The sequence below is a fragment of the Anopheles stephensi genome, chromosome 2, assembly GCF_013141755.1.
Source record: "Anopheles stephensi strain Indian chromosome 2, UCI_ANSTEP_V1.0, whole genome shotgun sequence".
In the NCBI taxonomy this organism is placed as follows: domain Eukaryota; kingdom Metazoa; phylum Arthropoda; class Insecta; order Diptera; family Culicidae; genus Anopheles; species Anopheles stephensi.
In genome coordinates this window covers 15828312-15843427 of record NC_050202.1, presented here as the reverse complement: position 1 = coordinate 15843427, position 15116 = coordinate 15828312, and the positions used below count along the sequence as shown (strand labels likewise).

The 15116-nt window shown below is 40.8% G+C and overlaps 1 protein-coding gene across 1 annotated transcript; it reads right to left on the bottom strand.

Annotated features, from left to right (window-relative positions):
- Positions 1 to 2723: 2723 nt before the first annotated feature.
- Positions 2724 to 13366, bottom strand: LOC118502503 (irregular chiasm C-roughest protein-like). Its single transcript, XM_036034736.1, has 4 exons — positions 13269 to 13366; positions 9846 to 9916; positions 5166 to 5513; positions 2724 to 3327 (listed from the first exon to the last, which is right to left on the bottom strand). Exons 2-4 carry the CDS (start codon positions 9895 to 9897, stop codon positions 3287 to 3289), a joined length of 441 nt encoding a protein of 146 aa, XP_035890629.1. The 5' UTR covers positions 9898 to 9916; positions 13269 to 13366; the 3' UTR covers positions 2724 to 3286.
- Positions 13367 to 15116: the final 1750 nt, after the last annotated feature.

The following is a 15116-nucleotide window of genomic DNA, read 5'->3' as shown; positions in this document are numbered from 1 at the left end:
AAATAGTCTCGCTAACCATCTTGTAATGCTTCGTAGGTTCTCTAAACCGCTCACGCAAAAATAAGTGTTTTAAGCTTAACAACGAGAATAGTCTGTTATGGAACTTTGATGCTGTTTAATCCTATACAGAACATTTGACGGAGCTTCACAGCTCGTTAGGTAAAATCGAACTTGACTCTTGAATAATCTTTTGAATAATCTCTTGAACATTTGGAGGGTTTCAAAATGCATCGTCAGGGTTTCGGTTTAGGGAATCGAACCTAGTCAAATTATTATTCTTCCTTTGGCAATACCGCATCGCAAGATCTCGGTCTGTCATTTCTGGCTAACCTTGATTTGATTTTACCCGTGACAAAAATTGAGAATTGGCGAAGTAATCGAAATGATATGATAGGAAGGTTTTGTTTGCTTATTGTTGATTTAAATTAAGCGGTGGTGATCATTGCTGCATCCCATTTGAATTGATCTTCCAAATCTTGATGGTGATGATTCACTGACCTAACCGAAGACTGGCATTTACTTCACGTATAAGACGTAGTAGTACATTGTACATTAACATGGAATGGGATTGAAGGTCTTTAAGTTAAGAAAAAGAATCCAGCATTCCTGATGATCAGAATTTAAACAACCCGTTTCAGATGCTTCTCGATAGATAGTTAAAAAAAATCTCCCACAAAATCTACCAATTTAACCTCCAAAAGATCTCAGGAACTATGCAAATGAGTCGCTATAGTTGGTATTTGTCCTAATCATCAAAAAGTCTAAACGATAATTAATTCTTTTAAAAGAAGAATCAACCTTTAGCTTGAAAATAAGTTACTAATAAATGAAAAGTACGGAAGCTCTTTAAAAGCTGTTTACAAGTTCCCAAGAACTTAGATGATCTTTATAAGCTGTTACTTCGAAAAACCTGCGTGAATAATTGTTAACAGGCACAATATGCTTTAAATTTGATAAAGCACTCTTTAAATCGAACATTTTGTAGGGTTTATACGAATAATTAACTCTCACATAGCTCCATACACGCTCCCTCTTCTAATTGTAAGCCACCAAAACTGATAATACCGTTGTTTTCATTTGTTTCCTCTTCATTTTCTAATTGATTTGATAAACGCTATACCAATTGTGCAAAAATTTCCGGCGATAATACTCTTTATTAAATTAGTTTTATTATGCTCGTCAAAAAGCCCAAATATATTAATAAAATGCAACCCGTCGACGGACGGGTAGCAAGCAGCGCCCCAAAAAACACAATAGGGCGAAAGGTGTTTGCGTGTGTGTTTGTGTGTTTTTTTGCCGGTTGTTGTACGCCCGTTCAAAAACGTGCCAATCCATTTCCCGGAAAAAAGCCGGGCACTCTGTTTTCCACTCCCGGGCTTATAGAGGCTGTCGCGAAATTTGCTACGCGCGCCTCGTGAAGCGGGATGATCGGCGAGAAAGGCGATTTTTAATTACTATGGAAATATTAAGCCCATATTAATAAATTTTCACCGACCGACCGACCGATCCAAGGCGAGCAGGCAGACAGTAGGCTGCGGATGAATATTGCCGTTAAATTCAACAATTATTTGAATCGTTGGTCACCCCGATTGGGGCGTTGGTGAGAGTGAGAGAGAGCGCGAGCGTTCGTTTTGTGGTGAGGCACGTGTTCCGGATTGCATACTGTCAGGGGCAAACGTTCGGTTGCGCTGCGTTACGGTGTTTTTCTGTCACGCAAGTTTGTTATTTAATGTGCATCAAATAGAGCGAAATGAGCGGATCTGAAGCATAAGTAGGAGGGGAAAAAAACAGCATAAACAACCGACACACACAGTAGTATAAAACTGCAGCAGAAGAAAACATAACATCCGATTAATGGATGAGTTCGATACCAGTGAAAAAGGACCGCTGTAAGCTTACTGGCCATTTTCCTTCCCGGTCTTGTTGCACGCCACGTCCATTCGCCACGCACTTTCCATCATGCAGTGGGAAGTTTTTGTTTTATCGTACGAGGCAAGCATCAGCAAATGGGATGAAAAATTAAGACGAAAAAGAAGAACGGGGAAAAACGGCGGGCCGGAAAATGATCCCAACAAATACCACCCCCCGTGCAAGTACGCCCCAGTTGCCCACCCAAAACACTCATACAAAAAGGACGATCCAATGCGGTATAAATGATCAGAAAGAATGAAAGAAAGCAAGCAAGTGTAAAAAAACAAACAAACCGAAGGACTCATTCGCAAAACTTCCGCATGCTCGGGAGTAAAAAGCGAAAGCAATGAAAATTAACGTACGCTCGAAATTCAAATAACTGGCATGCCGGTAATTATTTTCCTCTTCGTTTAATTGGCACGCGGGCTTTTATTTTTCACATTTTCGTTCTGGTTTCCTCCTCGTTTCCCAGGATTTTTGCCAATGGCTTTGGATCGCTTTCGGATTGTGAAATCGACTTTACCCCATCGGCTATCGCTATTTGATCAGCTTTTGGGGGTGCGGATGAAGAAAGCTCCCAATTGCTGGGCCGTTCCCTCCACCCCCCCCCCCTCCCCTTTTAGATGCGATCGAAGATTTTTTTTTTCGTTCGAAAAGGGAGTGTTGCTGCTCCCGGTTTTATTGCTTCTATTGATAACCTACATTAATAATGGTGATATGTGCGATTTCCTTTGCTGTGTCCAGCTCGGTGCCACGGAAAGTGTAAACTGGATACGCTTTGCAGGTGTTTTCTGCTGCAGTGCGAGTGTGTGTTACATTTTAATCATGATCATTTGCCATTAATCAGCTTGCACGGCGGTGTACCGGCACCCGATTCGTTATGGTTTATCGTACACCGTTGCTCATTATCGATGTTGCAGTTCGCAGTGACATAAACGATGCGTGATTATCCGTCCATTTGTACCCGCTGTGTAATGCTGAACCGAATTGAAATTAAAACCGAAACGATCTCGGGAATACAGAAAAAATACTATGTTAAAGTAAGCCTATCACGTGCTTTTGGGATGCTATATTTATATTTACGCAAGACGAACGGTGGCAAACGAAACTAGGGCTACCACGAATACTAAGCTTCGAAGAAATGTCTTTCATCAATTTGCCCGCACTGGGGTGTGTTACGCTATTATGTTACGCTTCCCGCGAAATAATATGAATTAATATTGTGAACGTGAGTGGGAGCAAAAGCTTCATCAATCATTTTGCTTCCGTCGTTTGGCGTCCGGCGGGTGGTGTGTTTACCGGTTAACGCATTAAAGTTGCAATAATGCTAATTGAACGTAGTATTTCGTATCCGATTTCCTCCGGGTAGCACTTTCTAAGTTCGGCCAAATTTTGCATGAAAATCTTTGGGTGTTGCTGTTTGATCGGAGACAGAGCGAGAGAGTTAGAGGGAGAGATAAAGAGAATAAGAATAATTTTTAGAAGATATCAAAAATAGTTTTTTACTCCAGGCGAATGAGCCGAAAAACTACAATGAAGAGATTTTTGTGTCTGATAATCAACGAAATACTTATTTTAAGTGAAACCTCTTCAAATTGCATACGGACACACAGTGTTGAGCAAAATAATTAGACCACCATAATAAACGTTTGGACAATTTTTGCTATCGATACTTATAATAAGTTCAACCCTATCAACCTAAACTTTTTGTTACAATTATGCTTTTGTTCAGAAATAATCTAATTTTTGCAATAGGTTAGAGAAAACCAAAAAAAGGTACAAATAATTTCTAATTTTTTAATAGTTATTTAAATTAAGCTTAAAAATAAGGAAGCAGATGCTCAAAATGATTGCAATACATTTGTCTGTATTTTGAATTTGATGTATGAGTACCACTTCCCATGAGCTAAAGATAAGTGAGATAAGTTAAATTTTGCACCTCATTACCTTAATTTTACTCTTAAAGAGGATAGTAAGGTCATTGCCTCTGTAATTAGCATTTACATATTTCTTTTAACTTGTTATATAGTTTAGAAGCAAGAAATTATTTCTGACCAGTTTAAGCTATCCAAAAAACCAAACCTTTGATGTCTACTTTAATTTAAATTAAGTTAAGTGGCTTTAAGTAAAAAAGAAAACTTTAATCTAGCTTAGGTCAGTGAGGGACTTAAGATAAAGAGTAATACAGTGCATGCCATAACGTTACGAACATATCGTTGATGGTGTAACATAAAAACTGATTACAACAGATCCACGTAATGTACATAATAGAAACACACCGGTAAGTTCTCATTTGCACTTTAAATTTGATTATGCTCCTGTCTAGTTTGATAAAGAAAACATATAATCTGTTTTAAAATGGCGAATATTGGCATGTATTAAATATTTAATCAATAAATCGGTGCATTTTAATATTTGATTCACCAATGCCACGTCCCAATGTGTGCCATTTTCATTCGGAGGGTTCCGATGTAAGACTACATAAATTGTTCTAATGTACACTTTACGAGAGAGAGTATGCATAATTTTAGCTTAAGGTCATGTCCAGTGAGAAAAAGGCAAACAAGGCCACCAAGATTCAAAATCTTGCTTTACAAATGAAAATAATCAGTAAATAAGTAAGTGTTACACTTGTTTGTAATTGGGGTTGGCTACCGCCCAGATCGTTATTTGGAGGGAACTTCATTTTTGAAAAAAACTCTTAGGCATGGTTTGTAAAAAAAATCGTACAATTCGTATATTTATGTTTTGCACTGTAGGTGAAGCAAAGACATTGTTTTTTTGTGTTAAAAAATACTGAATAATCAATTTTGCTATAAAAAGCTGTGCTCTAACGCACAGTAAACGGACTGTGCTGCAGAAAACGGATAACCGAATAATGAGCATAAATTAATCACCCGTCAAAGATTGGCCCCAAAACAGCGTCAGCGGTGGCGTGCGGTATACCGTCGCCCTTCAAGAGGGCCTTATACACTAATTATCTTTTAATGCTATATGCCCTGCGTATCGTACCCCGATCTCGAGCCACCAGCGCCAGGTAAGGGTTTTTTGTGGTTTAATTTGCTTTCCTTAGCTGCTGGTGGAATATCGTGTCGTGTGCGCTGAAATTTATTCTAGTCCCATCAAACTGTCACTTTAATTCCTGCCAAACAACGGTCCCGTTGGTTGGTTCCCGACTACCATCGCTTCCACCACCCCTCCCCCGTTTTTCATTCCCCAATCCGCACAAAGTCATGGAATGGCACCGTACTTACCGACGACGGTCAGCTTGGCCTGCGCTCTAATTGGATGGTTGTGTTTCGCCGGCCCAACCTGACACTGGTACAGGGCCGCATCGTCGTAGGAAGTGTTGGTGATCCGCAGATTGTAGACACCGTCGCTGTGGTTCTGGTTCAGGGAAAACCTCGGATATCCGACGATTTCATTACCGAAGCCGAGCGCAAACCCGTCCTTGGTCCACTGGACCCGCCCGGCAAGGTGTTCGATCTCGCAGCGCAACACCACCTCGTCGCCCTGCACCGCCTCGATGTCGTTCGGCGTGATGCGGAAGGTTTGCTGGTGCGGTTCGGCATCAGTGGTGGACGTCGCATATCGACCGCACACTAGTGCCGGACCACCACCACCACCACCAAACGAAAGCCAGCAGGATAATCCGGTCGGTGATAGACATGTGGACACGTCAGCCCATCCCACCCGAAACCGACCGGGGCCATTGTTTTGTGCGAAGGGACGATGGATTTAGTACACGGAACAAGTTTAATGGAGAGAAATGGAGAGAGAGAGAGAAAGACGAGAGGACAAGTGAAGAGACACGTTAAGCAGTTAAGATGGTACGGTCATAGAGTAAAAGTGATCTATAATGTTACAAGGCGATGTGCTGCGGCTAGCTGAGGTGGGTCGGACATCTTGCACCGAATGTCGTCAGTGTGCAGAAATAAATCTTTCGGTACAATTAATTTTAAATCAATTTACTTCAATAATGGTGGCTAATAGTTTTGTTGGAAGAGGTAGGAGATAGTTTACGGGAGGATAACAACATGCTTCATGCTTTGGAGGGATGAGTGGATGTTACGTGTAATGGCTGCTACCTTCAGGCTTTAAAGTGGAATTTGTTGCTCTATGTTCTCGTACAAGAACAGCTTGGTCGTATTGCTACGATACGATTAAGATTCATGTGCTTAAAGTGTCTGAATTTCATAAAGTAAAATCTACTTCGAATATATTGAATGGACACCTTAAACATGCTAAAGTGGATTTATAGTTATTCGCGGCGCCGGTCTTCATACGCGAGCACCGGGGATCAAATCCCATCCAGATCGTTTCTCCATAGTGAGGATTGACTATCCAACTAAGTGGTATCATAAAGTCTAGGTAGGCAGAAAAGGCAGGTATGACCTTCGTTAGGCCAAGCAAAAAGGACATATACAGTGCCGGGCTGTAGAATGGGGCTATTTGAATTTGAGAAAGTTTAAAAGTGATGTATTTTCTCGAATTGAATAACTTCTTTTGTATGCAATTTTTTGTTATATTAAAAACAATAAAATGAACAAATAAAACTAGAGAAAATGAGGACATTATTCCGTCAACAAAAGGAATCAAATCACATCTACCTTTTCATCTCATCACATCTTCAAATGGTTCAATTTTTAAGGTCACTGAGCAATAACAAAACAATAAGACCAGCTATTAAGATCGGAGCCGCTATTGTCTTGCTCACCTAACCGCCCCATTGAAATTAGTATAAGTCTTGTAAGATGTTGCTAATGCTGTTACCATGTTTCTTAATAGTTAATGAATTTCAAAAATGAGTTTTATGGTGGTCTTATAACTTTGCCAGTCACTGTACCAGATAAAGTAGAGCAGGAATAGAGGAGAAAACTAAACAGGCATTAATCGTATTCAAACAAAAGAGAACAAGATACGAATTTATTATAAAACTTTACTAAACAGTAGTAAAAACAACATAATTAACCAGGTCGGAGTACTCGTCAAGGGGTGGTACGGTGGTAAATGCGACAGCTGTGCCGGTCTACATACGTCCGGACGTTCTTTATTAGTGAGGTCTGACTATCCAACAACGTGATATCAAAAAGTCTAGTAAACCAGAAAAGGCAGGCATGACCTAGGAGGTCGTTCGGCCAAGAAAAAAGAAGAGGAGAAGAAAAGAAGAGGGTTGGGAATCAAACAGAAACTTAACAAAAAATGTTGAGTAAATGTAAAAAAGATAAAATAAATTTTGAAATAAAGAAAAATAAATAGTATTATATAGTATTGTACAATTAGTATAGAAAATTATTTATATGTTTCCTCACATCGCTCAATAACGATCGCATTAGAGAGCAGATCATTTAACAGTTGAGGGTGATTTTTTTACGATCCCATCTTTACTCGAAACCAAATAATAGCATTGTCACGATGGACAGTAACGTTTTAAACTATCCTTCACGAGCAAAAAAAAAGACTCTCCCGTAATGTGATAGCATAGAAAGGCGAAGAAAAGCGTGCAGAGCAACAATCACACATCCGTAGAGGAGTACGTGAGTAAATGCTTGTCCACATACGATAGGATACGGATAGGGTGTTAATGCAACAAATTGTAATTTATGGCTCAATCAGAGAGTGTGGCATCGGCGGGAGTGTATGTGATGTTTTGTTTTTTTCTTCTTCTATTTGCCACCCGAACCAGTACCGATTTTCACTGTTTACATTCAATTGTGGCAGATTCACGATCGTGAAAAATCGTTTCCATCTACTCGCGTCGGTAATAAAATCGCATTACGTACGCGGTAAACGATTGTTTTATTTGACAGTAATTAAACTACAGAAACGGAGCAATTCGTCGTGAGCGGTGTTTTTGGCTAGCTCCTGGATGGATGGAAAAAAACCGAATAGACAGCTCTAGACGAATAGGGAAAATGGTGAAAATTAAAAGCGCACGAACGACATCACAAATCAATGCCACCAGCAAATGGGGACGAGATGAATGTTGCTAATGGGGGGGGGGGGGGGGGGGGGGGGATGTTTGGTTTGCTGTCGTTGTACTGGCGTGAAGCATTGCAATGACCTTGGCCAATAGATGTCGGGTGTTGATTTCCAATTAAACAAAATGTGCTAAATTATTTTGCGGTGCTTAGACACAAATGCTGTACTCAACCGTCAACGAGTGCAATAAATCTCATCGCCTGCCATCAGGCACGCTCGACGAGTGGCCTATCTTGTCCCTGGGTTTTGTTTTTTTGCCTGTGCAGAGTGTCTTACTTCCAATCACCAGTACATCTAATAATTCACTACGAGCCTGCGGTTGAATGGTTCCCCCTTTTCCAACGGAAGCTTCAATCAGATGATATTTGAATCCCGTGGGCTGCAGGGCTGGTGTTGTTTGGTGCCAATTAGTACGGGCGAGAAATATTTGACTCGCAAGCAATGCTAATCAACGCTATCTCAATCGAGTGGAGCTTACTGTGTGTGTGAGGGTGTGTTTTTTTAAATAAAAGATATATTTCAATGGAGCATCAGCCAAGTGTTTGCGCTTTGAAGGATAAATAACACAGCCAATTTATGAAGCAAACCGAACGGCATCGCTCTTAATCAAATGATACCTGATTCGGGTGGCTATCAGTTAGTCCGAGTGCTCAGGGGTGCATTTGAAGGCACGGGATTGATTTAGAAATGGGACTACAGGATTGATTTAGAAGAGTGCAGAGTGCGTGCTGAGCGTAGAGAAGGTTGTATGTCTTGATTTAAATCTGTCATGCTGTGGCTTGGGACAGAGACTTGGATTTTAATTGATTGGGTCAGATTTGTTGCATTTCATCTAATTAAAATTGAATTGTTAACCTGTTTAACTAATGCTTGATTTTATGTATTTTAGTTTTTAAGTTTTTTTTCATAAATATTAAAACAACTGAAATGGCCTATTTGCGATTGAAAAAAAAACAACCTTGCAAGGATTTTTAATGTTTCGTAAGAAATGTTCTTCAAACGAAAATTAAGAAAAATACAGGGTTTTTCAGATGATAAGGCAATAGCATCCTATTTTATGGCAGGCTTCTATGGTGATATGGCAAACAAAGCTGGTTGATATGGAAACGGTTTCAGATGAAAGGGAAATTTATTGTAATGTTCTCAGATGATATTCTCGTAGTAGCCATTGATATTGTACACGTCCTTTCAGCGCTCGGGTAAGTGCGTGCAATATCAACGGCTACTATGACAATATCATCTGAGGAAATCACAATAAAAGGTATTTGATTTCCCTATCACCTGAAGCCGTTTCTATATCAACTAGCTTTGTTTGCCATTTCATCTAAGAAGCCTGCCATAAAAATGGATGCTATTGCCTTATCTACTGAAAAACCCTGTAAGTTATTGCTTTATTACAGTTTTTTTAATTACATTATAGTTAAACGAGATTGGGGCGGTCCGGTGGCCGAAGCAATAAAGGCACCGGTCTTCACACGGCAGGACCGGGGTTTAAATCCCATCCAGACCGCCTTCTCCGTACGCAGAGCTGACTACTTTGCTGCGGGTATAATAAAGTCGCAGAGAGTCAGAAATGGCAGACCGAGACCTCTCGAGGTTGTAATGCCAAGAAAGAAGAAGAAAAAAGGTGATTTAATTATTTTGTCCTTCACTTTACATTGGATATATCGCTCGTCCTCTCGCTAAATACAAAATAAAATAGAAAATATGCCTCATAAAATCAGAGCAGATTATTCAGCCTCATCCAAAATACGTAGGAAAAGAAGATAAATAGGTTGTTATGAAGTTGAACCCAATAAATCAAAATGAAGTACTGTTATAACTAATAAAAATGTTTTAAAAAGCATAGCAACATCACCTATAGGAGAACTAATCTTTGCTAGCTGCTATTAGATAAGAAACATGCTTCAAAAACGAATCCAGTATAAAGTTTAATTTACTACCACACTTACCAACATTGAAGACGATCGAAAAGTAGAGCAACTTCACCGTCAGAAACATCATCTCTCACTTCCCGTCGAAGCTATCATCAAATGATCCGATCGATCGAAGCCGGGAGTCAAATGCAGACCGCCAAGTCCAGTACCGGAACCGGAAAGATTGCGATCGGGAAGGGTTTTTTTGTTGTTGTTTGGGGATGAAACAAAGCAAAGCGAACGAGAGAAGGATGGCGACAGATTATTTTTCCAGTTGATTGGTAGCAAGCAAGATCCCAATTTTGAGCAGATAACGGACAGATAGTAGTGGTATCGGATCGGCTTATAGAGATGGGGGGGATGGCCGATCCATTCGCTCAAGACGCCTCGCAGACGTTCGTACAAAATGGTGGTGGTCCGATCGGCGTGTCGAGTGTCTCGGCCGGCGAACCGTAGAACGATGATTGGGTGTTTATCGTCGCTCGGTAATCGGATTATATTTCGAATCCCGTAGAGGGCGTCGCCTTCTTTTGTGAGAAGGGTTGACAAATTTTACAATCCAGTTCATTGCGATAGCATTATGGGGAGGAAAAAAAGAAGGAATGCACACGATACATGGGGCCACCAGATTTCATAAGCTATCGTTTTGGAGTATAAATATGGGGCCACTATTATGCGAGAAGCCACATGCATCAAACCGACCGTATCCGTCCAACTGCGTCACCACAGTGAGCGAGCGAGCCATGTGTTCTCCGTGTGGTTCCTCAGCCCTTTGCGGACATGTATATGCGACGAGCCGGGCAGCACATACGACCGTAGGCTTAATGGATAGTAGTGGCTTTAAAAATGTTTGCCTGATTGGCCAAGGATTATGCTTTCTTCTGTGCGAGGGACGGTTCTTTGGCCGGCTTATACACACACAAACACGTTGAAGCTGCACCATTTAAATGGGGGTAGGCAAAGAAACAAAAGCATCCGCACACACATGAAAAACAGGAGCCTGAATAGCAAGTATGGAAAGAAGCATCCGATGGTATCACATGTTGAGGTTTTTACTGCGTTGCGGTAATCGTAAAATTAAAATGGAAACGAGGCAGTAAATGGGTGTGGGGTCGGACCGATAGGAAAGAAAACAAAATCTCCCCTTAAACGCGTTGATGATACTTGCGTAGAATTTGCGGACACCATCAATTTTTGGGGGGAAAATGAAAATACTTTCCCAATGTACGAATGTATGACACATTATTGGGGTGGAGTGCTAGGAGTGTTATTGATTGGTTTTTGGGCGATACTTTTACATTGCTGTTGTAAATTTTAAATGGTGAGTAAACGTTGAAAATTTTAAGGGTGCAAATGGCGTAAGAAAATAAGAACTCTGGCAGATGTTCGTAAGCTTCTTGCATTCCGAAGCTGTAAGTAAGATACTGGTTTGAATTTCCTATCCATAATGAAGAACGAATGCTATGATACTAACAGCTTCGGAATATTCAACCACAGAAATGAGAGTATTTCAAACTCTTATCCAAATCTGCTGAATCCTGCACTGGAAACAGTCATATAGTTGCCCTTATACAAAGTTCTGAATGGTGTTCTAGAAGCTTTAGAAAAAAACTACGGCTCAATGGATATATCCAAATTCTTTAGCATTATCAAGATCTAAGGGAGCTAGATGATGGAGTAGAAAAATGAGTCGATTCTGAGAAATGATCGCCATGTTTGAATTTTTGACGATTGATGCCTGGAAGCAGGACATTTGACTGGAGAATGAGGAGCCCATTGGTAGAGGCGACGTTGACTCCGGTTTTCACAAGAGCCGAACGAGTGACAGTTTCTACTAAACGTACTTAAATGCCACAGTAGCTGTAATAGTTGCTTTCGTTGTACAGGAATCCGTGTGGGATATCGTTTTCAAGCGGAATTTTGGAGCTTAGTGTTCTAACAATTTCCCTCGTCGCACAGTGACGGTCAATAGAATATGACCACTTTCAAAATTTCTCTTATTTTTATAATTGCTTTTATAAGCTATGGATACTTCTGTCAGCGATAGTTAAACTGAAATTTGGCAAAAGGACACGCTCGACAAACGCTTAACTTTGTTTGAAAATCAATAAATTGTTGAATAAGAATAATAAAATCAAAATAAATAAAAATGTAAAAAATAACTATCTGACAACAAAACTAGACTGCTTTAAAGTTGCAAAAAAAGAATGAAAGGATGCTTACAACTATAAAAAAGGCCAGCTGGCTAATAGTCTTATTCTTTTGTACACTATGTTTTGGTTATAATTTTATGAAGATGACAAAAAAAACATTAAAAATCAATTTCTCGATTGATTGGATTGAATTTCTCAACATCTGCTCAACTAAATCGATGCTTGATAATCCGGAAGTTAATTTAAATTTTAAGATTTAAAAAAATTGCCGGTCTAATTCTATTGTCCGTCACTGTATATGAAGATAGAAGTGGCCAAATCGAAAAAAAGGAAGTTGATGAAAACAAATTGAGCATCGTGAATACCAATTTCCAACGATATATTCAAAAATCTTATTAATAATAATCTGATTTAATAACTCTCTCTCTCTCTTCTTAGCCTAAGACCTCTTAAGGTCATGCTTGCCGTTTCTAGCTTACTAGTCTTAATAATTCCACGTAGTTGGACAGTCAGTCCTCACTACGGGGGAACGGTCCAGATGGGATTTGAACCCCGGTTCTGCCGTATGATGATCATAAAAATAATTAGATATACAAAATAAACACCAGCGGCAGGCATGGTTCAAGATGTTGTTCAGTCAAGAACAAAAATCCCATTTACGGAGAGTCTTCATCTTTCATTTTTTAAAATTTATAAAAAAGCGTGTACAATGCACGTTATCAATAGTACGCTTTAAAATTAATCCAATAAAAAACACGCACAAAATTTCTTCAAGACATCTGGTATAAGGTTAGCCCCATTATTTACTAACACACGTACCCAATTGGCCTTTGCCATTGAGCCGAGGATGGAATGGTTGATTTCACGAAGCTCACAATCTCGATAATTTATCCCTACCGATGCGTACTGTTCCGGGCAAAACTCATCTCAACGAACCCGTGCTTCCGAGAAGTCACAAGATTGAGATATCTTAAGATGCGGACGAACCGAAAGCATTGGGACCGCTGGGATGTGCGTGTGCGACACACGCACTAATAAGGTTAGAATTGGTTAACAACAAGCACGGCACGATTCCCGCTTCACATTCCTTCCCCGGTACCCCCTTCGAAGTTCTCCGCATTCATCCACCACACATTTGTTCGGATCCTGCCTTTGCACTCATCACACGCGTATCACTTGCGTATCTGTTGTTGCCTGTATGGGTGCTTTCACTTTTTCTTCTCCCGCACCACAACACTAATAAGTCTTGCTATGAAGGATGCTGGATCTGTTTTTTTCTGTCCATTTTGACGAAAGGGATGCTTACCTTTACCGCCGGTAGGAAAGCTGCTGGAAGCTGAGCGATACTGTCGCAGGACCTGTCCACTGTTTGTGTTTGCTGGAATGCTATTACGAGTGTCAAATGCTGGACCAAAAATCGTAATGCTAGGCGATGGACATGCGCACTCGGTACCAGACCGAAACCAACCGGGTTTGGGTTCAAAGTGAAAGCAAAAATGACGGTTGGTCAAGTAGTCGGGACGGTTTATGGCTATTTTAAAACACATCTCGTCAACACGTGGCTGAGTTTTGATTCGATGAGCTCCGAAATAAATCGCCATAATTTGATGGAATTTTCATATAAAAGGTACCCCTGATTGCGGATCTTTTAATTGATTTTAGGATGCTTCTCCGGCAGATACTGCGGGACGCCGAATGCCGAATGAGCTTTGATGTTTCGATACGTTCGGAGCGCTGTTTGGATAAAATATGATCCGACCCACCACTCCGGTGTCTCTCTCTCCGCGCGCTCGAGCTTTCCACACTCATTTCCGCGGTACGCTGGCACGTTCCCAGGCGCAGTACCGTACAGCGCGGGCTCGCAGTATCGAAAATTGTGACCCATTGTTCAATCAGTAAAATCAATTTATCTTGCACCAAAAATACATTCCCTACTGCAACCAGTCTCGGGGACGTGGGTCGGAACGGGAGAACGGGGGCAAAGGAAGGACGGGGCACTGACGCTCGGATGGCACGACGTGCGCTTTTCGCGAAATATCACACGAAACACTAATTAATCAAAGCCCAAAATTTAAATTGACACCATACAACACCGCCACGTTTTCTCGTGCGGTATTTGTTTTTCGCCATTCCGCCGCAATGCCGGGGCGTCAGTTCCGTACGTTCCCACTGGCACAATAATGACGGACGGCTTTTCGCCATGTACAAATGGGTGTTCGTGTGTGTGTGTGTGCGTGCACGCGGGCGTGTTTGGGTGACTTATAACCTTAATTACAACGCAAACAGCATGCCATCGATAACGGGTTAAATCAGTAATTATGTAAATTAAATCATTGCTCACGCGAGTGACGCGTTCGCCGGCAGGAAAGAATGTTGGTGGTGCACATTTTCTGCAGTGCCGCTTGGATATGTTTGGGGAAGATTTCAAAATCACTTGATGGATGTAGAAATCTTGCGGCATAGTTCCGAGATGCAGCTTGTGTTTTGCTTTTTCTACCGAAAAACAGTGTAACATAATAAATAAATCAATGATGATTGATATGTGCAAGCAACATTGTAGGGTAAGAACTTCCCTTAGGCTAGAAGTATAATGAACACAATTATTTCGTTACTAATGATTGGTCGTGAATGAATGAGCTCGAACCGCCGTGTAATGGTCGTAATTAATTTTCTGCTGAGAAAAGTTGATGGGTTAATTAGGGTTGTTGGCCCATTGCACTCTATTCTCACTTGCAGCACACTAGGACATAGGGGCTCTTTCTTGCAGGCTAGTTTGAACCCTCAGACTGTCTTGAGGTTTCTTAGTCTTCTTATTTGGTACTACAACCTCGAGCGATCATATCTGGCTTTCTGTTGATTTGACCCCTAGCTGGATAGCTAGACGAACGGATAGGCGTTCTAGATGGGATTTAATCCATGGTCATGCCGTGTGGAGATCGGCGACGCTATCGGTTCGGCGTTCTGCCGACTGCCTTGAGGGCTAGAGGCAGGCCATTGGATGATCTTATGAGCAATGTGTTGAGTTGTCTTCTAATCCTTATTAGATATGCTACGAATTGAAAGCTCAGAATCCACTAAAAGATAGTAATAATAGGTAATAGAGGCTCTTCCTAGAGGAGAATACTTATGACTCCACAGAATTCTGAACTTTTTG

What these genes read in the sequence shown, in the direction of transcription:
- LOC118502503 (XM_036034736.1), bottom strand. Translation starts at nt 9,897, where the DNA reads ATGATGTTTCTGACGGTGAAGTTGCTCTACTTTTCGATCGTCTTCAAT. An exon ending in TTCGATCGTCTTCAATGTTG is followed by an intron (nt 5,514 to 9,845) that starts GTAAGTGTGGTA and finishes GTCCGGCACTAG; the next exon opens with TGTGCGGTCGATATGCGACG. An exon ending in GGCCAAGCTGACCGTCGTCG is followed by an intron (nt 3,328 to 5,165) that starts GTAAGTACGGTG and finishes CCGATCAAACAG; the next exon opens with CAACACCCAAAGATTTTCAT.